This window comes from Salvia miltiorrhiza, chromosome 5 (genome assembly GCF_028751815.1).
Source record: "Salvia miltiorrhiza cultivar Shanhuang (shh) chromosome 5, IMPLAD_Smil_shh, whole genome shotgun sequence".
Lineage (NCBI taxonomy): Eukaryota > Viridiplantae > Streptophyta > Magnoliopsida > Lamiales > Lamiaceae > Salvia > Salvia miltiorrhiza.
The window spans coordinates 16,967,104-16,993,297 of NC_080391.1; the positions used below are offsets into that span (position 1 = coordinate 16,967,104).

General features: G+C 38.9%; 2 protein-coding genes and 1 pseudogene across 2 annotated transcripts in view; all 3 read left to right on the forward strand.

Moving 5' to 3' along the window:
• Window positions 1–26,194, forward strand: part of LOC130986432 (LEAF RUST 10 DISEASE-RESISTANCE LOCUS RECEPTOR-LIKE PROTEIN KINASE-like 1.2) — a 61,343-nt gene that overhangs the window by 16,316 nt on the left and 18,833 nt on the right. The gene's annotated exons all lie outside the window — the stretch shown is intronic.
• On the forward strand, window positions 9,428–12,039 carry LOC130986419 (LEAF RUST 10 DISEASE-RESISTANCE LOCUS RECEPTOR-LIKE PROTEIN KINASE-like 2.5). Its single transcript, XM_057909827.1, has 3 exons — window positions 9,428–10,086; window positions 10,587–10,616; window positions 10,834–12,039. The coding sequence occupies exons 1-3, from the start codon at window positions 9,600–9,602 to the stop codon at window positions 11,940–11,942; spliced, it is 1,626 nt and encodes a 541-aa protein (XP_057765810.1). The 5' UTR covers window positions 9,428–9,599; the 3' UTR covers window positions 11,943–12,039.
• The window catches only part of LOC130986429 (LEAF RUST 10 DISEASE-RESISTANCE LOCUS RECEPTOR-LIKE PROTEIN KINASE-like 2.4), a 62,181-nt pseudogene continuing 45,595 nt past the window's right edge, over window positions 9,609–26,194 (forward strand).

The following is a 26,194-nucleotide window of genomic DNA, read 5'->3' on the forward strand; positions in this document are numbered from 1 at the left end:
GGGATTGTTTGGGAACGATGGTTAGGCCGGAGTTCCGGAAACTTTCTCTTCCGCTCTTTCCCTTTTGTTTTCCCTCTTTCTAGACGGGTACTCTTTTTCCTTTTTACGGTTTTTCCCTTTGGGTTTTCCGTAAAAAGGTTTTAATGAGGCTCGGCCCATAGTCTGCTTTCTTGTGCTTCATGGGTTTTTTTTAGGTTTTTTCTTTTAATAATAAATCGCATTTTAATAATAATAATAATGGCACACTGCTACTATACAGTTGACTAGGAACATGAGACTTCAAAGTATGACATCGTGCGAACAAGGAATTCAATGAGTTGAAGGAATTTTCAGAGTGAATTGTGGGTATTGGGGATGGAACAAATTGTGACAATAATAATGTTCATGCATCTAACGATCTCTTTGATGATGTATTGCTTAAATCATTTGAAAATTCAATACGAGATATCGTTTCTAATACTTACCCATCCTACTCCAACAACATCCATGATAATTCTTATTCTACCAATATATTACAACTTAAAAATTTGAATACTCATGTATCATTAATAAATAATTAAATTTTAAATATAAAAGTTACTTTATTTGATTTTTATTTTTTTAATAAATAATATTTCTAATGCATCATACAGGCGCAAAAATTAGTGTACACAATGTGTAGTCCAGATTTGATACTACATACTACCTAAGAACACGTAACTACTACTCAACCCTATATATATATATATCACATTCAAATAACATTAAATTAATTTATTAATTCTATGGTATACAATATATACTTGTAACCGTTCAATTAATTTACTACTTGTTCTCCACTTTCTACAAAAAAATGGAAGGTGAATTCAATGAGTACAGGAAAAATCAAGCTCAAGGCTCAGGGTTCCTACTTCTTCTCGATGGGTTCGCGCCTTTCTTTTAAGGTTCGAAATTCTACCCCTCGGGCAATCTTCCTATCAACTTGAACAGAATTCGTTTTGTTCAAGACGACGATGTAACAAAAATTCCCTCACTCCCAAAGACGACGAGTGATCACTATTTTTATAGCAACAAAAATTGCAACTAATACAGTGTAATTGTTGCAAATAAACGGTAATCGAGTATCGTATCCAGAGGGACTGATAATCGAAATCACTCTACGTAATCCTAATAAAACTCTAACAATATCCAGGCAAACTCAAATATGATGGATGAAAAAAACTAAAATCAAAACAAAGCAAATAAAACAGGATAAAAACTCAAATAATAAAAGACTTTGACCTTAGAGATGTATTATCGTTAATCAAACACATGCATTCAATCTATTGATTCAAACACCAATTTAATCCAGCCCTGATGAAAGATGACAACACTATTCATAAGCTTCTCTAACGAACACTTATGAATGTAGATTAATAAATTCATTATCGCATTCAAGACTAAAATGAATAAATTAACTCTCAACAGCACACAAAGAATAACTTCTTATAGCTTCACATGTCGCATTCAAGACTCAAGGCTAGCACTATATCATGCATTCCTAAATCGGCTGAACAATTATCGCATTCAAGACTCAAACTGAACAGTTAGACATGTAAATTATTGATCAGATAATTCACAAGAAAACAAGCACCAGGATCATAAATCACAAGTTGGAAGGCAAATTGATATCAATAAATAAAATAACACATATTTAATCAACTATGTACAAACCCTAGGTTCAGATGAAGAAACTAGCCAGACATCATAAAATAAATCAAAAGCATAATAAATAAGAAAACAATAAAAATAAATAAAATTCGAAAAGAAATCTGAATAACAACTTGAATGTTGAAATCTTCAATCTTGCAGAAAAATAAATCTAATATATGAAAGTAATAAAATTCTAAGTCTAAAAATAAAAAGAAGAAGAAGAGAGGTGAATAGAGGTGTCTAATAGCTCAGGGAAAAGACCTATATATAGGCACAGATGATAAATACAGTGTAAAACTCGAAAATACTAATAAAATCTCAAAATTCCACAAAATCCCGAAAATTCAGAAATTCCCGTTGGCCACTATTCATTGCTGCGCGCGACTTTCTTGTTTCGGCCGTATCTTCCTTGTCCGAACTCGGATTTGTGAACCGTTTGCGCCTACGAACTTGCATCGAGACAAACTACAACTTTCATTAAGACCACTCGTCCAAATTCAGACACAAGATTTCTGTAAAATTCATCAAAATATGAACAAATATCATTTTTCACAAGATACAACAATTTAAGCACAAAACAATTATCCAACACTCAATTTCCTATAAATTTGGCATCATATAAACATCAAAAATCATGGAAACATGAGTGTTATCAACGTGGTCACGAACCAGGAAAGACTGAACTAGTGTGTATGTTGTAGGCGGAGGTTATCCACAACGCAATCAATTGTACAGACAAAAAAGTTCTCCAATATTGGGGAAGTATAACCTAGGGGTACAACGATGCTCGGCTTTACGGCATTCCTGCTCGTGACAACAAGCAGATCAAGTCATACTTTCAACACGTCCAAAAGGACATCAAACAGTGGGAGTAGATCTACAAAAATTGTAGAGTCAATTGGGGGAGTGATATGAGTGATGACCAAATCACTGAATAGGCAAATGAGAGCTATAATGCCAACTACGAAGCTAGATTCAAATATTTCAAACCTTGGTAGATTCTACGCGAATCTTAGTGCTTCACGTTCACCGGCGATAATATGCACTCATTGAAGCATTTCAAGGGGTCGGATGGGTAGACCACGACTACATCCTCCGAGCCAAGCACAAAAACGAGACCCCGAGACCAGAAAGCAGCCAAGCGCGACAAAGGCAAGGGGAAGAGGTGGAGTCCTCAACGAGCGGGGACAAGGCTCAATACTACCGCGTCGCAAATGACTCGAGCTCTTCACCACCTCTCACAAGGTAGCCATCGATGTTAAAATGGATGCTATTCGAAGATGTCTGAAGCACAATTGGTATTGCACAAAAGTATGCTCGAATAAGTCATGAAGCGTAGAGAATTGGTGTAGTCTCGATTTTAATTATTATATTTTATTTTAATTAATTTAATGTTGAAATTTAATTTTAATAAAATGTTGGATTTGAAAATTGAAAAGTTAAAATAAAATAAATTAGAAATAAAGAAATTAAAATTCCTTTTAAAATCTTTGCTAGAGAGTGAAGACATTGAGGAGAGAACCATCTTCTTAGAGCATCAACAACGGCGGGTGCAATAGCGGGATCGAACCCGGCGTATCGCACCCGCCACCGTTGCCGCACCCGGGAGCAATGGAGATGGAGCAACTGGGCGCACCGAGTGCAATGGAAGAGGGGTGGCAACACGCGCCCCTCTTCAAGCAAAAAAAAAAAATAGAAAAATTGAAAAAACAAATTTTAATCCATTGCACCCAAGTGGGTGCAATACCATTGCTGGAATGGGTGCACGGTTGTTGATGCTATTAGAGCACTTTTTAGAGCCTTTGCAATGTTGATGCATCAACACGGATATACGCAATGGCCTTCCTTCTCTGCACAGTTCTGATAATAGTAAGCTGGAAACTCCGAGCAGATATACCCACCTGTCTAGCTCACTCTCCTCGAGCTCTGGAAGGAGTTTAGGCCCACACTCTCCTCACCCAAAGAAAGTCTTAGCGGCTCGTCCGCCTCTTCCTCAAAATAGAGGTGGACGAAGTGGGAAGACTACCTCTCCCGGTGGTGGCTCTTTTGATCTTAACAGGAAGTCAGGGGATGAAACTAAATCCATTTTAGTCGCCCGACGGGGTCGGTCTCCAGAACCGACTATTTTCTTGGACAAGATTTCGGTGGCTCATTCGGCTGGGGTCTATACACAGAATTTCACTATTGCCTCCTCCACTTCTGGAGCGTTCCAGAGTATGTCCGCTGTCTCTGCCCGGACTTCTTCCAAACGATAGGGAGATGAGGATATGGATGATATGGAAGATCCTCTTCAGGAGGATGGCATTTCTCTTAGTTCTCAATGAATGTCCTCTGTTGGAATATTAGAGGCATTTCTTCCTCCATGTCTCTTCTTGCACATTACTGCAGCATCTACAGACCGTGTTTCCTTGGCATTCTTGAGCCAAAGTCTAGGTTCTCGGGGATTCCAAGTTCTTTTTGGCGTTCTTTACATCTGGTCCCGGTTCACCAGAATACTCGTGACAGACGTCGCTCCAATATCTGGGTTTTTGCTGATCCGTCTCTTGTTCCGACGGTGGTGTTCTCTTCTGCTCAGGTGGTGGTCATCCGTTGCTCTCTTTTGGGGACTTTATGCACTCTGGCTTTCACTCACGCCTCTTGTAATTACGTGGAGCGTCGTCAACTCTGGTAAGACATGATTCCCTTCATTGGAGGCCCTTCCCTTATGATTGGAGATTTCAATGCGGTTTTAGGGGCCCATGAGCGACGAGGGCGTCGCGTTCCGGCTTCCACACCCTGTGATGAGTTCCGTGCTTTCATTGATGATCATGATTTGATTCAGCCGGATACCTCGGGTCCTTTCTTCACGTGGACTGACAGACGGAGATTCCCTTCCCCTATTGAGTCGGTTCTTGACCGTGCTCTCTTCTCTCAGGGTTTCGCTGATATTTGGTATTCTTCTACCTCGATTGTCCTTCCTAGGCTTGGGTCTGACCATTCCCCTATTTTGTTGAGATGCCAGGACACTGCGAATCCTCCTGCTGGACGTCGGTTTCGTTTTCTGAATATGTGGTGCTCGCATGAGGGTTTCCTTGATCAAGTCCGTGCTTCTTGGACTCTGCCGCTGGATTATCCTTGCCCGATGGTCAGGATTATGAAAAAGTTGAAGCGACTTCGACCGACTCTCAAGACCTGGAACAGAGAAGTTTTTGGGAACTACAATACTACTCTTGCCGAGCTTCAACAAGATCTGAGTTCTCTTCAGGAAAATATTGACGAACAAGGTTATACGGAGGACTTTTTCGATCAGGAGGTCAGTTTGCAAGCCCGTATTGGTTCGACCCTCATGCGCAAGTCTGAACACTTGAGGCAGCAAAGTCGGGTTTCTTGGCTTTCCGACGGGGATAGGAACACTCGCTTCTTCCACTCTATGGTCAAATGGCGTCGTTCCAATCAAAATATCAAGCAGCTTAGCATTGATGGGGTTATCTCGGAGGACCCGGTTGTCATGGCGAATCATGTGATCCAGTTCTACGAGGATCTCTTCTCTGAGCCTGTCTATGCGCCCGTGGACAGATCGTGGATTTCTGGTTATGTTTCTGTTTCGGTTACTTCGGCTCAGGCTGACATGCTTACAGCCATTCCTTCGGCTGATGAGATTCGTTCGGCCGTCTTTGCCATGGATAGGCATAGCGCTCCTGGCCCGGATGGGTTTAACGGGGCCTTTTTTCAGCACTCGTGGGAGGTGGTGGGGGAGGATTTAGTCGCTGCGGTTTGTAGGTTCTTCACCCATAGCTATCTTCCTCATGGTCTGAACTCCAATTTGCTTTGCCTTCTCCCCAAGAAGACCAATGCGGTTCTGGTCTCGGATTTCTGGCCTATTGTGCTGGGAAACTTCTTCTTCAAAATCATCACTAAGATTCTGGCTTCTCGGTTGAATGCGGTGGCTGCTGTTATTATCTCGGCCAATCAGTTTGGGTTTATCTCTGGACGATCCATCCAGGAATGTATTTTACTGGCCTCCGAAGGCGTGAACTGCATGGAGCGTTCGGCACAGGGGAAAAACATGGCTCTGAAAGTCGACATTGGGAAAGCTTTTGACACTCTGAGTTGGGATTTTGTGGAGGTAGTTCTCGACAGTTTTGGTTTTCCTCAGATGTTTAGACATTGGATCAGAGTTATCTTTCAGTCTGCCAGAATTTCTATTCTCTTCAATGGGGAACAACATGGTTTTTTTGGTTGCTCTCGTGGGGTGCGACAGGGTGATCCCCTTTCTCCTGTCCTTTTTGGTCTTGCCGAGGAGGTTCTGAGTCGCCTTCTCTTGGATGCTGCTGACAGGTCGTATGAGGATGTCTCGCTCTCTGCTTTTCCCCTCTCACCTTCTGTATGCTGATGATGTCCTTTTGTTCTGCAAGGCTACTCGGCGCAGCTGCCGGATGATTGAGTCGATTCTTCGGATTTATGCCTCTGTTTCTGGGCAGTTTTGTAAGTGTTTCTGCTCAGATGCGACGTAGGCTGCAGCGAGATCTTGGTTTCGCCAATGGCTCTTTGCCGTTTGTTTATTTGGGCGTACCTATTTTTGCTGGTCGTGCCTCTGCTGCCCGTCTCATCGGCATTCGTGATCGCATTATTGCGCACTTTCCTAGATGGCAGGGCATGCAGTTATCTATGGCGGGCCGTCTTTGCCTGGTTACTTCCGTCATTCAGAGCGCAGCGGTCCATAGCATGCTAATCTATAAGTGGCCGGCAAAGTTGCTCCACGATTTGGATAGGGCCTGTCGTTCTTTTATCTGGACTGGTTGTACTACCACCAAGCCTAAGTCGTCGGTGGCTTGGAATAGGGTTTGTGCTACCAAAGCACAGGGTGGGCTTAATGTGAAGTCTTTTACTCACATCAGCCAGAGCTTCCTGATGCGTTTAGGTTGGCTGCTGCTTACTGCGGACTCTTTTGGTTTCCATTTCTTCCGTCAGCGGTATCTGGATGAGTGCTTGAGACCTCGTTCGCTGTGGTTTTCTTCTACAATCTGGTTGGGTACTCGTTCCGTCATCCATTCTCTTGTCAGTGATACTCACTGCTCCATTGGCACTGGCTCTTCTATTCTCTTTTGGATTGATAACTGGCTTGGGTATCGGCTGGTCGACAGAATTGGTATTCCGACTGCTGCTCATCATTCTCTTATGCACTCGGTCTCGGACTACTTCTTTGATGATACTTGGCACTTCACCCTGGATTTCTTGCAGACCTTTCCGGACATAGCTTTTGACATTGTTTCGGTTCCTATTGGAGGGGGGGTGGATCGACGTGCCTGGACTCATTCTCATTTTGGTGAGGTCTCTGCTTCTTTGGCCATGGATCATATCCGTCCCAGTCTACCGATGGTTGATTGGGGTAAATGGATTTGGGCACCTTTTATCCCGATGCGCCGATCCATTGTTACTTGGCGAGTGATTCTGGGCCGTCTTGCTATTGCTAGTTCTCTTCGTCGCTCTGGGTTTATTGGCCCGGGCTGGTGCCCCATCTGCCGGAATGCTTCTGAGGATATTGATCACCTGTTCTGGGATTGTACTATTGCTCGACAGATTTGGTACTCCCTTTTCACTTGGTTTCGGGTGGACATTCCGTTTGTTCATGATATTGGGAGTCTGATCCTTTGGGCGATGAAGGATCCGGCTAGCAAGCAGGTTGATAATCTTTGGAGGATAGGAGTCATGTCCACTGTTTGGAGCATTTGGAATATGCGCAATAGAGTTGTGTTTGATGGGGCTACGGTCTCTGCGACTGCGATTTCGGTGCAGATCAAAGCTTTTATTTTGGAGACTTCTCGTTCCTGTTTGGGGGAGATGGCTAACTCGGTTGAGGAGCTGTTGATTCTTCATGGCCTTGGTGTTTCGGGAAGACCCCGTCGCCCGCTCTCTTATGTCTATGTCTACTGGACCCCTCCCCCTGCCCCTTGGCGCAAGATTAATATTGATGGTTCTGTTCATGGCTCCCCTCTTCATATTCATGCTGGAGGCGTTATTAGAGACTCGTCTCGTGTTCTGGGCTGTTTTCATTTTTCTGCTGGGCGTGGTTGGGCGTTCGAGGCGGAGCTGCTTGCTCTCGTCATTGCTTTGGAGCAGACGGTCTCTCATGGTTGGAGTCATGTTTGGATTGAGACTGATTGCACCTATCTGGTGGATCTTTTTCGGTCGCGTTCTGACACTGTTCCTTGGAGATTCCTCAGCCGTTGGCGTAAGGTCCTCTCTTCTACCGTGAATTTCCATATTATTATTACTCACATCTACAGGGAAGGGAACCGGGTTGCGGACTGCTTGGCTTCTTCGGTGGTGGAAGAAGGTTACTGGAATTTTGCGATCCCGGAGATCCTCCATCTGGTTCGTGATGACAGAAGACAGTTGCCTTACATTCGGATTGTCACATGAGGTGTTTTTATCTCTTTTCTCTGCTTCTTCTTGTTTTGTTTCCGTTTGCTCTGGTTGTTGCCTTTATGGATTTTCAACCTCTCCTTTTCAGACTTTTTACCTCTCTTGCGCTTTTGGTTCTGTTTGGATTTTCGAGGTTCTGGTCTGTGTTTGGTGTGGTGGTTGGTCTGGATCTTCTTGTTACGATTGTCCTTTCGTTGGGCTGGGTTCTAAGGTCTTGGGTTGTCATTAATCGGGAGACTTTGCTGGCCGTGATTTGTCCGGTAGATGCTAGCAGGAGTGTTTTCATTGCAATATGCTTAGTTTCCTATATGGTATGTATGGTTTTTTCTGCTGCTGGTCTCTGCTCCTCTGATGTAAATCACATTATGAGCATGGAAACCACGCGGGAAGACTTGGGTTACCCCCAATGGCTTCATCCCGCGAAGTTGACCCTCAAAGCATGCTTAAATAAGTGAGTTTCATGTTTATATAATCTTGGTTAAGTATGGATCATAAAAGTAATTGCATTAGAAGATTCACTGCTAGCGGAGAACTGGGTCTGATCGGCTGGCTGGTCTTCTTATGATGGCTCATTTCCCCTTTGTCCCCCCTTTCGTTGGTGACTGTTGGAGCTTTTGGATTCAGATTTGGTTGTGTCTGTTGGTTGTTTGATCCCTCTGATGTTCTTTCTGTTCTGAGGGCGCTTTTGGGGCTGAACTGTCTGTTTTGGAGAGGTTCGTGTGGTGGGATCGGTGATAAGCTCGAAGGACAGCGTGGAACTTTGCTATGGTGCTCGTGGTTTGCTCTGGAGTCGAGACCTGCTTGGCGCGGTGCTCCGCTCTAGCGTTGAAGCTTTGTTTTGGCGTTTGAGCAATGTTTTGCTGGTCAGGTCGCTAGGTCCGGGACGGCTCTGCCGTGGTTTCTCTGGAACAAGTTTGTTGTTTTTTCTCGGGCTGGGTTGTGTTGAACGGTGATTTCAGCTTTTTTCGCTATCTTCGCTTTGTTTGGTTGTTTCCGGTTTTTTGTTTGTTTTCTCCTTGTTTGCGCCAGTGCTTTCAAGGTTTTCTGTACCTTTTCTTTTTTCAATAAAATTTCCATTTCAGCAGCTCTAATACAAGCTCCTAAAAGTTGAATCGACAGTAAAAATGTAAGCTGGTATCAATGCTGTTCTCAGCTGGTATCAATGCTGTTCTCCACCACATATTTCCAACTCCAGTCAACCTGGCGTGTTATACAAAATCAACGACATTTAATAATTAAAGGAACCAAATAAAATAGCTAGGGAGCAAAACAGCATAAAACTCCACTGGTATTGTTTTGATCCATTAAAAAAAACATGGCTCCTGCTCCCATGAAAACTCTCTACTTTCCTAAGTTATCTTCTTGTGCTCAAAGCTGATTCGAAATGCCAAAAATCGTACCCCTGCAGAGATTTCTCCATCGAATTCCCCTTCACTGATATTACTCATTCCAAATGTGGATTATTCTCAGTCAACTGCAGTTTAGAACATCAAAATCCATTAATTTATCTACAAGAGCATCCGATGAATCTACTGGGGAAGGTATCGGATAACAAGCTCTTGATCCACGATTCCGTGCTACAAAACTACATCAATGGCAACAGCTGTCTCTTATTCTCAAACGTATCTCTACCAAAATCTCCTTTCGTTTCCTTCACATATTCCCCTAATATCACCTTCTTCAACTGCTACAATCCAAGCAAAGATGTCAGAGATTACTTCGTGCAGTACAAGAATAGGAGCTGTGATATATTGACCATTTACTATAAAGCTGAAGCCACTGAAGAAGCGCCTGCACATATTGATGGTGTTCTTCCAGGATCAGGATGTACAGTGAATCAAATGCCTATTAGGTCTAACCAAGTATTTCCCGCCGACGTCGTGAAACTGTTAAGTCCAAATTTCACACTAGAATGGCATGTGTCTCAAGATTGTTATGAATGTTATTATGATCGAGGAGGGCAATGTCTCACATCCGAAAACAATGAGTTCTACTGCAAAACCAATCCAGGTAAAGGTTATACTTCATCTTCATTTCATATATTGGTTAAAAACATAACAAATTTGATCCGTAATTAGGCATGCGATTGGTAAGATGAAAGGCTTAAAATTGTTTCATATTTTATCTGCATTTACATAAGAAATGTTGTCGTATTGCAAGATTAGTTTACTGATTTTATCAAGTAAACTATAGTGATTTGTACGATTTGGTAACTGCAAACTTTACATTACAATGGGATGTTTCTCAACAATGTCTTAATTGTTTCGATAGAGGAGGGCAGTGCCTTCTACTGCTGCAGTTCACTGGTAGGCCTCAACATCTGTAGTTTTTAGATGGTGTGGAAAGCGGTAGCAAACTGTTTATAGATCTTTAGTTATTTAGTAGTATTAGCTAGGTTGATCAGTTTCCTATAATAAAGGACTAAATCTTTACAACGAGGTAGTTAGAAAAAGATTAGTTTTTTGTTGTTTCACCTAAAATCTGAAGGCTAATGTTGAATTTATTTGCAGGAAATAGACTTCAAAAGATCCTTTTTATAGGTATGTCCCTTTTACCAATGCTCTACTAAGATATTCTCATCTTCAGCTGTCCTCTTTTTCAATAATTCATAATTATGATGATGCTCAACTTCATTAATAATATCTATGTTTCCTTAATTAATACTTGAACTTCATTGTGATCACTGATCAACATACAGTTTTCAGTTATTATTACATTCTTCTGAGATTCATCAAAGCAACATTTTTTCCTCGGCAGGTGGTATCACCATAACCGCGCTTACATCCTTTTTCATAATTATATTCGTTTTCATCCGGAGGAAGCGTGCAAAGGCAAAACAAGAGCAGAATAGAGACATTGAACTCTTTCTCAAGAACAATGGAAATCTTGCACCAATGAGATACAAATACTCCAGTATCAAGAAAATGACGAACTCATTTACTGAAAACTTGGGAAGAGGAGGGTTTGGCAGTGTCTACAAAGGACAGTTTCCCGATGGTCATCTTGTGGCAGTGAAGGTCTTGAACGAATCTAATGAAAATGGGGAAGATTTCATGAATGAGGTTGCCAGTATTAGCAGAACGTCCCATATTAATATTGTCACGCTTTTAGGATTTTGTTTTGAAGGTTCTAAAAGAGCTCTCATTTATGATTTCATGCCTAATGGATCTCTTGAAAAGTTCGTTTGCAACAATGCTCCGTCATCTGCAGAATCTAGGTTGGAGTGGGATAAGTTGTTTGAGATCGCACTTGGCATTGCTCGAGGGCTAGAGTACTTGCATCAAGGCTGCAATACGAGGATTCTTCATTTGGACATTAAGCCTCAGAACATTCTTCTAGATAAGGACATGAATCCAAGAATTTCAGATTTTGGGCTTGCTAAATTGTGTCCAAACAGATCGAGCATAGTCTCTATGATGGTGGCAAGAGGGACAATAGGGTACATTGCCCCTGAAGTATTTTCTAGAAACTTCGGGGAAGTCTCTTATAAGTGTGATGTGTATAGTTATGGTATGTTGGTGTTGGAAATGGTTGGAGGAAGGAGAAACATCGATCGAAGAGATGTAGATCGTACGAGTGAAATATACTTCCCACATTACCTCTACAAGCAGCTTGCGATGAATGCAGAAAGAGATCGAAATCTTGCTGGAAATTTCAATGAAGAAGATGAAAGCCAGCTTGTAAAGAGAAACTTGATCATTGTTGGGTTATGGTGCGTTCAGACGAACCCTAAGGATCGACCGTCGATGAAGAGGGTGGTAGAGATGTTGGAAGGGAAACTTGGATCATTGGAGATTCCACCTAAGCCTTACCTATATTCACCCCCTAGAGCAGCACCAAGCTATTCAACTTCTGTATCTTTCTAGTTTCTAGTATTTTACTTGAATTTGTATGTCAACATGTGAAGTGTTTATTAGTGTGACAATATTCGAACTTCATCCTGTTTGCTGGGTGGTTGGAATAGCGTTGGTCTTGTGGAAAGTGTCACCGTTAGAAATATACAAGAAAAACTGTGAAGAATATATATCCCCATTATTAAGATTAGAAGCTCCTGGAATTTGAATCTAACTTTCGCACTTTCATTTCATCCCTTAAAGTCAGACACACATTCATTAGGATTTGCATTTATATTCATTTCGATAACTATATCCATTTGTGAGAGAGTTGTCCAGTCAGCCAGGATACACTGTCCTGCATATTTGATCTATCTTTATCTACTAGAAATCCAGGGCAAGGTTATAGCTAGTATTATGTGTTGAGCATTAAAAAATCACCTTACATATATCTTTTTTTTTTAATTAATTACATAATAAATAAAGGAATTTTAAAGACCATGCAGTGGAGGACTCGAACCCAAGACCTCAGATTTTGGGCATTAATCTATTTTCTCTTACCACTAGGCCAACACACGTACACCACCTTACATATATCTTGAACATTGGGATTTTAAAGGATTCTTATTCTAACATGGGTGAAAAATTGCGTGGAATAGAATACTTGTGTCGCCAAAGAAATTTTGAATTATCAATTTGAAGTAGTAGGATTCACAACTTGAGTCCAATCAGTTTGAGAACAATCATTTTTTCATTAAAAAAATTTGTACAACTAGACATTTTATGAAAAACGTTGAAAGTTCAAACTTTTTAAGAAAAAACAAAAGTTCAAAATATTTTATTAAAAATGTTAAATATTCGTGACAAAAAAATACTAATGCCATATCTGAGTGTCTTCCACCAACAAATTTCCAAGTCAACTAGAGTGTGGGATGGTTTTCATTCAAGTCAAGATAAATAAAATGAAGATAATTTACAAATCAGTCAACTAGCGTGTTGGTCAGAGACAATGACATAGGATTTAAGATTAAATAAACCCAGAAAAATGCATGGAAAAAAGCACATTTCTATTGTTTACTCCTATCAAGAATCTGTCTCTCTTATTCCTCTGCCATCTTCTTCTGCTCAAGAAGGCTGATTCTAAATGTTCCAAATGCATGCGGATTATTCCAAGTCATGAAAATCTAATAGATAATTGATGAAAGTTTAAATTAAGCGTAGAATATATCCTTATGCTTGTAGGTACATGAAACTACCCAATTCGGTCGATGTGGTTGGATTTGACTATATATTATGGAATTCTAACAACGATGCTCTTATATGTCTGCTTTCTCAGAGATCAAGTTGTGGAATAAGGAATCAAGAAGAGGGATCAGCAACAACTGGTTTTATTATGGCTGTGATGTTATATATATATATATAGCTCCTATATTTTTCTGGAATTAATATTATGGATCTACCAGGTTGGTGCGGCTCATGAACAATGTGTGCAGAACATAAAAGAGACAAATATTGTATTATTAAATCCTGAGACACGAAATCAATCTAAAGGTGGTCGGTGGAATTCTATTCATGATTTTCCCCTGTTATATAATTAGGCCATTTTTGGGGTTCAATGTTTTCATTTTTTTAAAAAGAAGTGGGTTTCAACTTTGAAGTGTAAAACAGGAAATTAATTAACTTGTGCTTCTTGCACAGACCTATTCAAAGAATTATATATATATCCACACTTTAAGAAGTCGTAAATTAATACAAAGTTGGTTCATGGATTAAAGAACAATAGGGATTGCCAAGTCATTTAGCGTGATGGCTGGAGCCAAATGACTGCATGGAACGAGCTTAGTTATAAATATACAACAGAAGCCTCAGAGAGAGATGGGTGTCGGCAAAGATGTGTTAATATTGTTGGTGCCTGGTGGTGTGGCAGCTTCTTCTACTCCAAGCTCATTCCAAATGCCAAAAATCCTACTCCTGCAGAAACTTTTCCCTACAATTTCCCTTTACTGATATTCGTGATCCCGAATGCGGATTGTTCGTTGTTGACGGCTGTGATTCTTCTTCCACAGAGAACATCCAAGATTATATGTAGGAGCTGCAACGTCTGGCAAATATATTCTAGAGCAGCCATCAAAAAATAAATTCCTAGTTGTCGATTTCTTGCTCCAGACTTCACTGGAATCTCCCAACTGCTTTTCCTTCATAAATGTGTCTCTGCCTCAGTTTCATTCACATTCTCCCCAAACATCGCCTTCTTCACATGCTTCAATAAAACTACCAACCATCAAACCCAAGATTACTTCCAAAACTATAGCCGTACAGCATGTGAAGCCTCTACACTCTACAGTGTACTATAAAATTCCGGCAATGCACGATCACGCTCCGGCGATTCCTCTAGAATGTTCCTTGACTCAACTACCTATCAAGTCTGATGGAAACTCAAGTGACCTATTACACCTCTTGAGTCCTAGTTACACTTTGGAGCGGAATGTGTCTGAAGATTGTACTGCATATATAGTTGCGTTGAGAATAGGAAAAAAGTGAGACCTCAAACTGAAAAACCAGCCAAATTAGTATATACCTGCGAGTTGCTGATTAATGTTGATTTTGTTTGCAGGAAACACGACACTTCAAAAGATCGGTTTTATAGTTTCAATAGCATTGACGTGAAATATGATCATTTAACAATATGAATTGATTATTGTATATTATACCATATTACACTATTGTTATTAAATTAAGAAGGTGTTTGGCTAAGCTTATTTTAAGAGCTTATAAGCTTCAATAACTTATAAAATGTAGTTTTTAAAAACTTATAAGTTGTCAAAGTGTTTGGATAATTAAGCTTATAAGCGACAAAATAGATCTTTTTGTTAGAAAAAGAAAATATTTGTAGAGAGAGAAAATCAAAGAAATATGAACTTAATTAAAATGGTATATGATGAAAACAACAAATTATAGTTGAATAATATTTGTAAAATGATTGTGGCATATAAGATTATGAAAAAATAAGCTGGGGGTAGATGAACTTATTTTTGGGAGAGCTTATAAGTTCTTGATCGAAGCTTATTTTTAGAGCTTATAAGCTATTTATGAGCTTATTTTGTCAAACACTTTGAAAGAATTTACTCCCTCCGTCCCTGAAATAAGTTCCTCTTTGGGGACGGCACAGGTTTTAAAAAAATGTTGTAAAGTGTATTGATAGTGGAAAAAAAGTATTATAATTATTATTGGAGTTGTGAAAAAGTATTAGGAGTGGTGAAAAAGTAAAAAGTAAGAATAAATAAGTATTATTAGTGGTGGGGTAGTTGTCCAAAAATGGAAAGAAAGAAAGATGAACTTATTTGGGGACGTCCCAAAAAGGAAAAAGAGGAACTTATTTAAGGGACGGAGGGAGTATAAGCTTCTGAACAGCTTATAAGTTGTTTTAAATACTCCCTCCGTCCCACGAAGCATGACCCAGTTTCCTTTTTGGGTTGTTCCATGAAGTTTGACCTGTTTCTAAAAATGACAAAAAATTTACCCTTTATTCATCTTTTCACAAGGTTCTTCCCTTGTTCATTTTAAATGATGAGTCGTACCCCAATTATAGTTATTGTTTCAAGAATTGGGGTGTGACAAATAAATTGTTCATTTTTAAGTTTTATATTGTAATTTAATATAATATGATTTCATAGCTTAATATTTTATTTCATATATGTAGGCTTACATATCATATATAGTATAGTGCAACAATTCGATACTATATTAATTGTTCATACTCTAGATACTATAATAGGTTGTTACTTTTAAAAGTAATGCATGAGCAGCAATTGAGGCTGAACGAGCAGCACGTGAGGCCCTTGAGTAGCGGATGACTATGTTTGAGGAGGTACTGAGGCGGTCGGGTCAGCTACCTTGAGCAGCACTTCTACGTATTTATATCATGTTGAACTATTTATTTCATGTTTTGGAACAAACAAAATTACACAAGCACTTTGTTTTTACATTTGTGTTTTCTTGAAGTATTTATTTCATGTTTTCAAACAACATTGTTGTTCTACATCCCCTATTTATTGTGAGTGAATTCAACGTATGCAAATGAATTCAAAATACATTATAATTATAAAATTAAAATACTTATGTTGTATAAGTAGATTGATAAAATAAATTAATAACATATTAATAAATAAATATATTTTTGCGACATAAAAATAAGGACGTATACAAATGAATTCAAAATACATTACAATTATCAAATTAAAATACTTATGATCTATAAATTAGATTGATTAAAAAAAGTTATAACAATTAATAATAACTTAATAAATAAATATTTTTTCGACATAAAAATAAGGACGTATATGCAAATGAATTCAAAAATACAATAAAATTATCAAATTAAAATACTTATGGTTTATAAAATAGATTGATAAAAAAATAAATAATTAATAATAAATTAAAAAATAAATATTTTTCGACATGAAAATAAGGGCGGAAACGAGACCGATCCGTAATTAACAATATCACTTGGATATCATTTCGTCATATTCTAATGTTATGAATATATGATATATATTGTATATTGAAATAGACTTTAAATGAATTAATAGGTAATAGATATATCAATAATACGAGTGTTCTCTACTGGTGACCATTCGAAAGGAACGTCAAGGTTAAACGTGCTTAACTTTAGAGCACAACTAAGATGGATGACCGACTGGGAAGTTCGTCTAAGGTTTGAAATACTGTATAAATACGAAAAATACTTGTGGATATAAATAAATAAATAATTAATTAATTAAATAGTTAAAAAATTAAAAATGAAATTAAAAAATTAGCGACGGCTTCTGCCGTCGGTAATCACTGGCGGCCGCTGCCGCCGGTAACTGTCCGGCATCGGCGAGCCATCATCGGCCGATCAAGTTACCGGCGGCACAAACGCAGCCGCAAATTGCCGGCAGCGTCCGTATTCGGTAAAAGTCCGGCCAACCACCTGACTTCGCCGACAACGTTTACCGGCGGTTAGTGCCGCCGGCATATACCGGCGACCTCATTTTGCCGTCGCGGATCAGATCTCCGACGACAAGATCGCCAGCGGCAAGTTGCTGTCGGTAACGTCGCCGCTAATCCTATCGCCGGCGGCCGCCTCTTTTTTAGCGGCGGGAATTGCCGTCGGCAATCCTGTTTTTTTTTTTGTAGTGGAAATTGGTGATGCAATGGCAAATTGGACGAAAATATAAGAAAAGATAACATTTCTTAGGATCATATATCGAATAATGTTTTATTATCACAGTAGTTAAGAGTTCTCATTTGAACCCTTCCCCGTGTATATGTGAAACAAAGGTCCATTCTATTATTTTTTGATAAAAATATTTAAATGGGTAAATTTGGTTTAAAACCATAATAAATTTCTAAATTTTAGTTTTTCCCACAAAATTTTATTCTTGTTTCAAAATACATAATAAATCACTTTTTTTGGAATTTCCCATAGTGTGACTTTCCGACGAATTTTTTAAATAACGTGGCAATATACTTGAATGATGTGCCCTATTTAATGGTTAAGTATCATTTTCCCCCTCAACGTTGACACCCCTATCGTCATTAACATCTTAACGTCAGGGTTGGCGCTGTTTACTACCTTAACGTTTCAAAACTGAAGCAAAACGCCCCCATTTTTTCTAAAAACTGAAGAATTTAAGTTTGCAAGGTTGTTTCCAACTTCCATTTCATCTCTTAAATTAAATTCACAATCATCAGGATTTGCATTTATTTTCCATTTTGGCAACTTGTTTGCTGTATTAATTTTCTTTTGTTTTGGTCTTGTTAAAACTTTGCTGGTTCGGAGTTGCATTAGATTGACAATGTCAATCATAAAAATAAGAATTGGAGAATTTCCATATGTATATCAATTGTATAGCTAAATTATTATGAAAAAAAAATGACTTTTTTGTTGTGATAATCAAGAATCGGAAATTCAAAAATCTAAACCATATATATCCTGATGGAACGAGAATGAAATCTTTATTTTATTTATTACAAATACTAACCGCCTGTGAGGTTGGCCCATTTCTCATTTATCTCTTTTTTGTCTGGGCCATCTCTTGGGCCCAGAACCGAGCCCATTCCCAAACCCTAGCCCTCTCACCCTCAGATATACCCCACCCGAGCCCCACTCTCTCTCCCTCTTCTCTCAGCGCCGCTTCCCTTTCCCTTTCCTCTCTCTCCCCAACTCCTCGGCTCCTCCACCCTCCCACCGCCCTTTTGCCTTGATTTCTCCAGCGTCTTCAATGGCGTTTCACTCTACCGTTGCTGCTGCTCCCCTTAAAACCCTGATGCTTTCTCATACTGGGATAACCGTTATTATCAAAGTGAGAAAGGCTCTGTTATTCCTTTCAAGTGTTGTTATTTCTTTGGTAGTACGGGATTCCTTGTGTGAGTGGAGGTATCACCGGGCTTTCCAGACCATCGGAACCCTGATTGGTGGTTACCTGAAGTAGATCTGAGCCGCCGGAGTTCTGTACTTGGCTCCTGCTGTTGGTGGCTCTGCTGAGATCTGAGAAGCTGCTCCATATCCACCACCTGGTCTTGATCGAACTGCTGCCGGAAGGGTTGCCGAGTTCAGGGGAAAATCTGAGCCCCACCGTGTCCCGAGGACACCTTTTCCCCTCTCTGAATTCTCTTTACTTTATCTTATTTTTCTTGTATCTTTTTACTCTTTTTCTTTCTCTTATTGTGCAGATCTGAAGCAGAAGAGGAAGAAGGAGCAGAAGACGAAGAAGACGAAGAGTCAAGTGCTTGAGCACGAAATGGGGAAGACAGGAGGTTCGGGAACCAAGTGGTGTAACCCTGGCTAGGCGAAGATACCCAACAGTGGTATCAGAGCCACGGTGACCTAGCCAGGGCACCCTCCGAACACATCTTACCCACCCCGCCGCCCTTTGGCTGCGCCGATTCGCTCCCGACGAGCAAGGAAAAGAGTAAGTCCAGCTCTTCCCCCCTGGAAGAGTGTGACTCTGGTAAATCGGCTGAAAACCCTAGCTCCTAGACATTAGGATTGGTGTTGCCTGCTGTTTTTTCTTTTTATGTTATTTGTTTGGTCTTGGTATCTTGCGATCCTGTATTTTTCTTATGCTTCCGCTTGTTGCTATACATCTCGATAAACCCTTGGCATTCCAAGCCTGGTGAGATCTCTCTTGCCTTGGTCCAGTTCGTCTGGATTCTTCTTTAAAGAAGTCTCCTCGTGCGAGTATCCTGGAAAGCAAGAGAGAGAGAGGGGTTTATCTAGTGTGGCTGTGTGTGCCTTGTTGCTTGCCTTGTTTCTGCGCTCTGTGGTACTGTGTACCTGGAAAACTCTCTCTGATTGAGAGTTTTTTGCCCGTTTTTAAACTGAGAAAGTCAGTGTTGGAGCTCCTGAGGAGACCAGTGTGACTCCTTGCTCCACAGAACAATCTGTGCTAAGAACTGGGCTCTCCACTGCTCTGCAACTTCAGTTGTGGTCTCCCTGTGGTCTTCTTGACCATTTCTCTTTGTGTGGTTGTGCTCTGCTTGCTTAAGTGCTGCATTCATCATGAATACTGTGCATATGGTTCCCTTTAATGGTAGGGATGACTTCCAGGACTGGAAAACCAAGATTGAATGTATTCTTGTAAAAGAAAAGGTTAATAAGGCTATTGTGAACAGATATGATGAAAATACTGCTGATGAAAAATTGAGGGACCTGAATGATAATGCAAGAGCAACTATTCTGTTAAACTTGAGTAGTTCTGTGGTAAGAAAGGTGTCTCATCATAAAAATGCTAAAGACTTATGGGATGATCTGACCACCTTATATTATGCATCTTCTAAAACCCTTGCATGGTCTTTGCAAAATCAGTTTATGTCTTTTCAAATGGACTCCTCCAAAGATGTTGATTCTAACATGGATGATTTTAATAAGTTACTTCAAGATTTGAAACTTGCTGGAGATGATAATATTGAAAAATATGCTCCTCAAATTTTGTTGGGTTCAATTCCTGAGACATTTTCTGAAGTCAAATCTGCTTTGAAGTATGGAGGGTCTAAAGTAACATGTGATATGATTGTGAATGGACTAAAGGCTAAAGAAAGTGAACTAAAATTTCAGAAACCAAAATCTCTGCATGGTGATGTGATGTTTGTGAACAAAAATGATCATAGAACCTCTAATCACAACTTCAATAAGGGTCAGTCTTCCAATGATGTTAAACATGTTACCAATGATAGACAAAGAGAAGAGAAAAGACCTAATTTTGCTCCTAATCAGAACAGAAACCAAAATACTGATCAAAAGCCCAGAAAAGTTTGTTGGAACTGTGGTAAGCCTGGCCACTTCATCAATAGATGCAAAATGCCTAAGAAGAATAGAGATTTTGTCCCTAATGAGCCAAAGCAGCATGCTAATAATGTCTATGAGGAAGATAGTGTCTACATGGTGCGTGAACTTGATTTTCAGTACATTAATTACTCCAATGATGTGTCTAAATCTGTAAAATCAAATGAGTGGTTGATTGACTCTGGCTGCACATTTCATGTCACACCTTTCAAACACATGTTTCACAATCTGGAGTCTGTCAATTCTGGTCATGTAGCTTTAGCTGATGGTCAAAAGTGTGATATTCTGGGAAAAGGAGATGTTTGCCTAAAATTTGAAAATGGGAGTTTGTTGACCTTGAATGAAGTCAGATATGTGCCTAACTTGAAGTTCAGTCTCTTATCTGTTTCAAAGATTGCTGATAAAATGCTTGATGGGTCTGTGAACTATCTGAGGTTTCAATTTGAAAAAGACTCCAAACTCTTCTTTACTGCTCCTAGAAAAGGTGACTTGTATGCTGTCCAAGCTGAATCTGTGCCTCCATCTGTGATTAATTTGGTGCATGATGACAAGACTTGTAATACCCTGAGTTTCAATTCAGTGATTAAGAGTATAATATGAATAATTAATATTTTTTATTTTTTTTGCATCTTTTATTTAATTTATTCTTAAAGCTATTTGATAATTACTAATTGTTGGATTTCTTTAAGATTATAGATTTGAAGAGGATGGATTAGAATATTTCTTAATCGACTTTGGTTCGATTTAATGAAGTAACGAATGTTATTTAATTAGTAAGTTATGAAAATAGCTTACTAATCTAATTAGTTTGTTTAATTAGTAGATATTTAGATGTTTAAAGAAAAAAAAGGGAGTAAAAGAAAAGGGAAAAGAAAAAAATAGAATTAGATATTTGTTTTCTTCTTTCTTATTCACGTCTCTGCCTTCTCTCTCTCTCCCGTATTCCTCTCTCTCGAACGCACTCAAAGAACAGAAGCCATGGGAGTATCTGGGTGAAGCTTAAGTCCGAAATTCAAGCCCTAGTTTCAGTCCGATTTCGTTTTCGAGTTCGAATTAAGGTTGGCTCCCATTCTCACATCGATTTGGAGACTGCGAATTCAAGATGTCTCAACTCCAATTTCTGATTTTTTTTCAGTTTCGAGTCTAGATCATTTTGATTTTCAAGTATGTTGTTCCCTACGATCTTGTAAGCATGTTTTGTAGAGGAGATTCAATTGAATCAAAACCTAGGGCTGTTGTTTAAAGGGGGCAGATTATACTTTCTTCTCAAGCATGTACTTCGAATTTTGTTTGATGAATTGATTGAGTTTATGAGTGTTTATATACTGGAAGCATGCTGATTGATTTACAATTTATGGATGATAACTGTTAAACGAAATTAAAACTGGAATTCTGTCAAAATTTTACAGCAGTTTCAAGCTTATGTTTCGATGAGTTTTCATTGTTTGATGGCTTTGAAATTTTAGTATGTTTATCTATGATATGTTTATTTCGTCTCTGTAGAATTTCATGTCTTTTGGATGATGTTTGCTATTTTAAAGATATTTTGAAAAATCTTTGACAGAATCTGTCAACTGTTGGTAGACTTCACAAAAACGTTTATATCTATTAATCCATGAAGGATTTTGCATCACCGTTTTTTTTAAACGAAACTAGACTCCAATACCTTTCTAAAAACATAAGATTTAGATTTTTATGATCTCTGAAACAGAGCAGTTTATTATTTCAAAAATGCCCTGTTCTGCTGTCATATTTTTCCAACAGTAAAAGTGTATGGATTTCATTGTTTATTTGGCAGATCATATGAACGATTTCTCTTATGAAATTTTTACCAAATCTTTAAGGATGCCTTTAGTATTGGCTGATTAAATTTGATGAAATTTTATTAAGGTTTGCCTTGGTTTCTAATGGCCTAAACAAAATTGGCAGAAACTGTCAATCTTTGACAGCCTGCACTAAAAGAGCAATATCTCCAAAAACCTTTAACCTTTTTGGTTAACTACCATTTTTAGAGTGAACTACACTTCATGAAGTTTTTGAAATCACTTGGTATGAGAGTTTATGATGATTGAGTTGGTTGTTATGAATTTTTAAAGATGACACAAAAACAGCAAAACTTTCTAGATAACAACTTGATCATATTTGTTTGGATGGATGATACAATATGACTAAATGGTGTGAGTTGTGAGAGTTATGATTTACGCACATACGTGTTGGTGTTTGATGCTCGAACAAATGGTTTCGAGCCTAAATGGTAGTGATGTGATAAAGAGTCTTGTGATTGTTTGATATATCGAGTTAAGGTATAGAAATGAGTCCACGTTATGTTATGCACGCATTAGGACCCCGTTGAACGACCCTATTTAAGGGTAGAGCATGTTGATTTTGAGTTGACAGTTTTGACACATCGTCAAAGAGCTGTTATAACTTTTTGTGTAGTTGTCTGATTTGAGAACCGTTAATTCCTACCGAACCCTGACTTGACTACCTTTTTAATGGTACCTCTCTCGTTACTTAATTCAAACCAAGTGTGAACTGATCACCTAAAGAAGCGGACTATTTTGCTTTAGGAGTACTTTTATTTTAGATTTTAGATGGAGTTAATAATTATAACCTAAGGCGGTTATAATTAATTAATTCTACTATGACGAGGAGTTGTAGTAACTAAGAATGTTAATAATGGGTACGTATACGAGTTATGTTGGATGCTAAGTTCTAATAAGGTTTATAAGAGGTTAATCGTTTAGAATAAATCTCTCCTTTCTTAACCGACCTTTTCTTCTCGGCTCACCGATTCTTCATTTAATGAAGGTCAATTTGGGAAGTAACGGTCCAAAGGAAGGAGGGGACGCGTGCCTACTAACTTAAGGACGCAACGAGGTGGGCTTTCTTAAACACGTATATAGAGATCCCCTGCATACAGGCCTCTTATACGAAATGAAATGAATGACATGATATAATTGTTAAGTTTCGATTTTATGAAAATGATCAAATGATGAATGGTTCTTTATGAAATGAAATGAAATGAAATGAAATGAAATGAAGGGAATTATTATATGAAGGATGTTATATTGAAGTTATTGCATTGCCAAATTTTTGATGTTTTGGTATGTTATCTATCTGCTTGATGAAGAATTCGGTCCTATGCTAGTGTAGATACTAGTAAGGATTTGTGTACACTGAGGTGGTCGTGAGTCATCGAGCGGGTTGGCCGATCACAGTGCTGGAGAGGGAGGCCTCCCTCTCAGTACTTGATGTTATAACAGATATGATACATACTTGATGAGAAAAGTCTGCGCAGACAACTTTGAGGAAATGAAAATGAGTTTAGCTAATACAGGGCTTTCAAACAAATTCCTTGTATTATGCATATGAAATGGCAATGACAATATTTATAGCTTTATAAGAATGAGATGTTTGTCATGTGTTCACTGAGTGCTTTTGTACTCAGCCCTGCATATGTTTTCTAAATGTGCAGGTTGAGCTGATGTGGTGATGGTGCTGCAATGAGCAGAGTCTCCAGGGTTTTTAATAAATGAAGTTAACCTGCCTAGAATATGTCTTCATACACATGTCTAGCTACTTTCCGCTGCAAAATAGTTATGATGTTATAGTATGTTATGTCATACTTTGAGTCTTAAGAGAATGATTTCATATGATGTACATTTGGATTAATGATATTTATTAAGTTTTTATGTTGTCTTTCATAGACTATTTAAATGAGTATTAATGAGAAATTATGACGAGTTTTTCTTAAGTTGAGTAAGTTTTACGTTTCCAAATGACGCCTCTTTCTTTCCCTTATTCTTTAACCCCGTCCCTAGTCGTAGATCACTCGGCTTAACTATCCTTAGTTAGGGCGGGCTGCGACAAGACTGCATTGTGGCATACTAGGCTAGGTCACATGAGTAACAAAGGTCTAGAAATCTTAAGAAAAACTGGTGCATTTGGCAAGGATAAAGTCTCAAGCATGCAATTCTGTGAACCTTGTGTGATGGGCAAGCATCATAAGTCTGTATTCCATGTATCCAAACCATACCCCAAAGAACATGTTAGTACAGAGATCCTTGAATACATGCATGCTGATGTTTGGGCCCCTGCAAAGGTGCCCACCCATGGTGGAAATTCTTATTTCTTGTCTGTGATAGATGATTTTTCTAGAAAAACTTGGGTTTTCTTGATGAAAAACAAATCTGATGTTTTTGAGAAACTTTCTAACTGGGCTGTTCAAATTCAGAATCAGACTAAGAAAAGAATCAAATGCATAAGAACTGATAATGGGCTTGAATTTTGCAATAATGCAATGGATAAATGGTGTTCTGAGTCTGGTATTGCAAGACATAAGTCAGTCCCATACACTCCTCAACAGAATGGAGTTGTGGAAAGAATGAACAGAACTCTCCTTGAGAGAGTGAGAAGTCTTCTTATTGGCTCTGGTTTGTCAAAACATTTTTGGGATGAAGCCCCCATGACTGCTGTATACTTGATAAACAGATCACCCTCTGTGCCTTTGCTTGGTAAATTGCCTGAATCTGTTTTCTTTGATAAACCTGTCTGTTTGAGCAATCTGAAGGTTTTTAGGTGTGCTGCTTATGTGCAGCAAAGTGTTTGTAAACTTGAACCTAGGGCTAAAAAGTGCATTTTCTTAGGTTATCCTGAGGGTGTCAAAGGTTATAGACTTTGGGATAGGTCTGTACCTGGATTTAAGACATGTATTAGTAGGGATGTGATTTTCAATGAACTTGTTTTCCCATGCTTGCCTGAATCCTCACATTCTGACACTCCAAGTGAGGTGGAGACAACTAGGCCTTGTGACCTAGAAAGGTATGAGTTTATGATCACTCCCCCCATTCCTTCTGAGGTGGACCCTGAACCAAACACTGAGCCTGAGCATGTGCATGATCACACCAATAACAATAGCATAGTACCTGAACCTGAAGCTTTGCATGATTCTGCTCCAGAACCTAGCACAGATAGGAACACTACTCAAAATGATTACTTGCTGTCTAGAGATAGAGAAAGAAGACATGTAAGAACTCCTGCTAGGTTTGATGACTACAATTTGTCCATGTATGCTTTCAATGTGTTTAATAATGTTGATGTGTCTGAACCTAGTACTTTTTCTGAAGCCATGAACTGTCCTGAATCTGAAAAATGGTATGCTGCTATGGAATCTGAAATGAACTCCTTGCATGATAATAATACTTGGATTCTTGTTGAAAAACCTGATAACTGTTCTTTGGTTGAGTGTAAGTGGCTGTTTAAGATAAAGAATGAGGTGGACCATGTCAGATACAAGGCTAGATTGGTTGCTAAAGGTTTCACTCAAAAGGAAGGTGTTGATTATGATGAAATCTTTGCTCTTGTTGTGAAATTCACTACTCTCAGGATTATGCTTGCTTTATGTGCTCATTTCAATTGGGAATTAAAGCAAATGGATGTTACAACTGCTTTCTTGCATGGTGAATTAGAGAACAACATTTACATGAAACAACCTGAAGGCTTTGTTGACAAAAACTTTCCAAATCATGTGTGTCTTTTGAAAAAATCTTTATATGGCTTAAAACAATCACCAAGGCAATGGAATCTTAAATTTGATCAATGCATGAGAAGCATGAACTTTGCAAGGAGTAAGTTTGATCACAGTTTGTATTACATGAAGTTTGGTACTCCTGTTTACTTGCTCTTGTATGTGGATGATATGCTGATTCTTGGTCCTTGTCTGAAAACCATTAAGCATGTTCAGAGGTGCCTATGTGAGAGTTTTGATATGAAAGATCTTGGTGATGCAAAGAAAATCTTGGGAATGTGCATTGAAAGAGATAGGGAGAAATCCACTTTACTTCTGCATCAGTCAGATTATGTGAAACAGGTCTTAAAGAAATTTAACATGGAAAATTGTAATTCTGTCAATGTGCCCCTTGGTTCTCACTTTGAGTCAAGCAAAAATCAATGT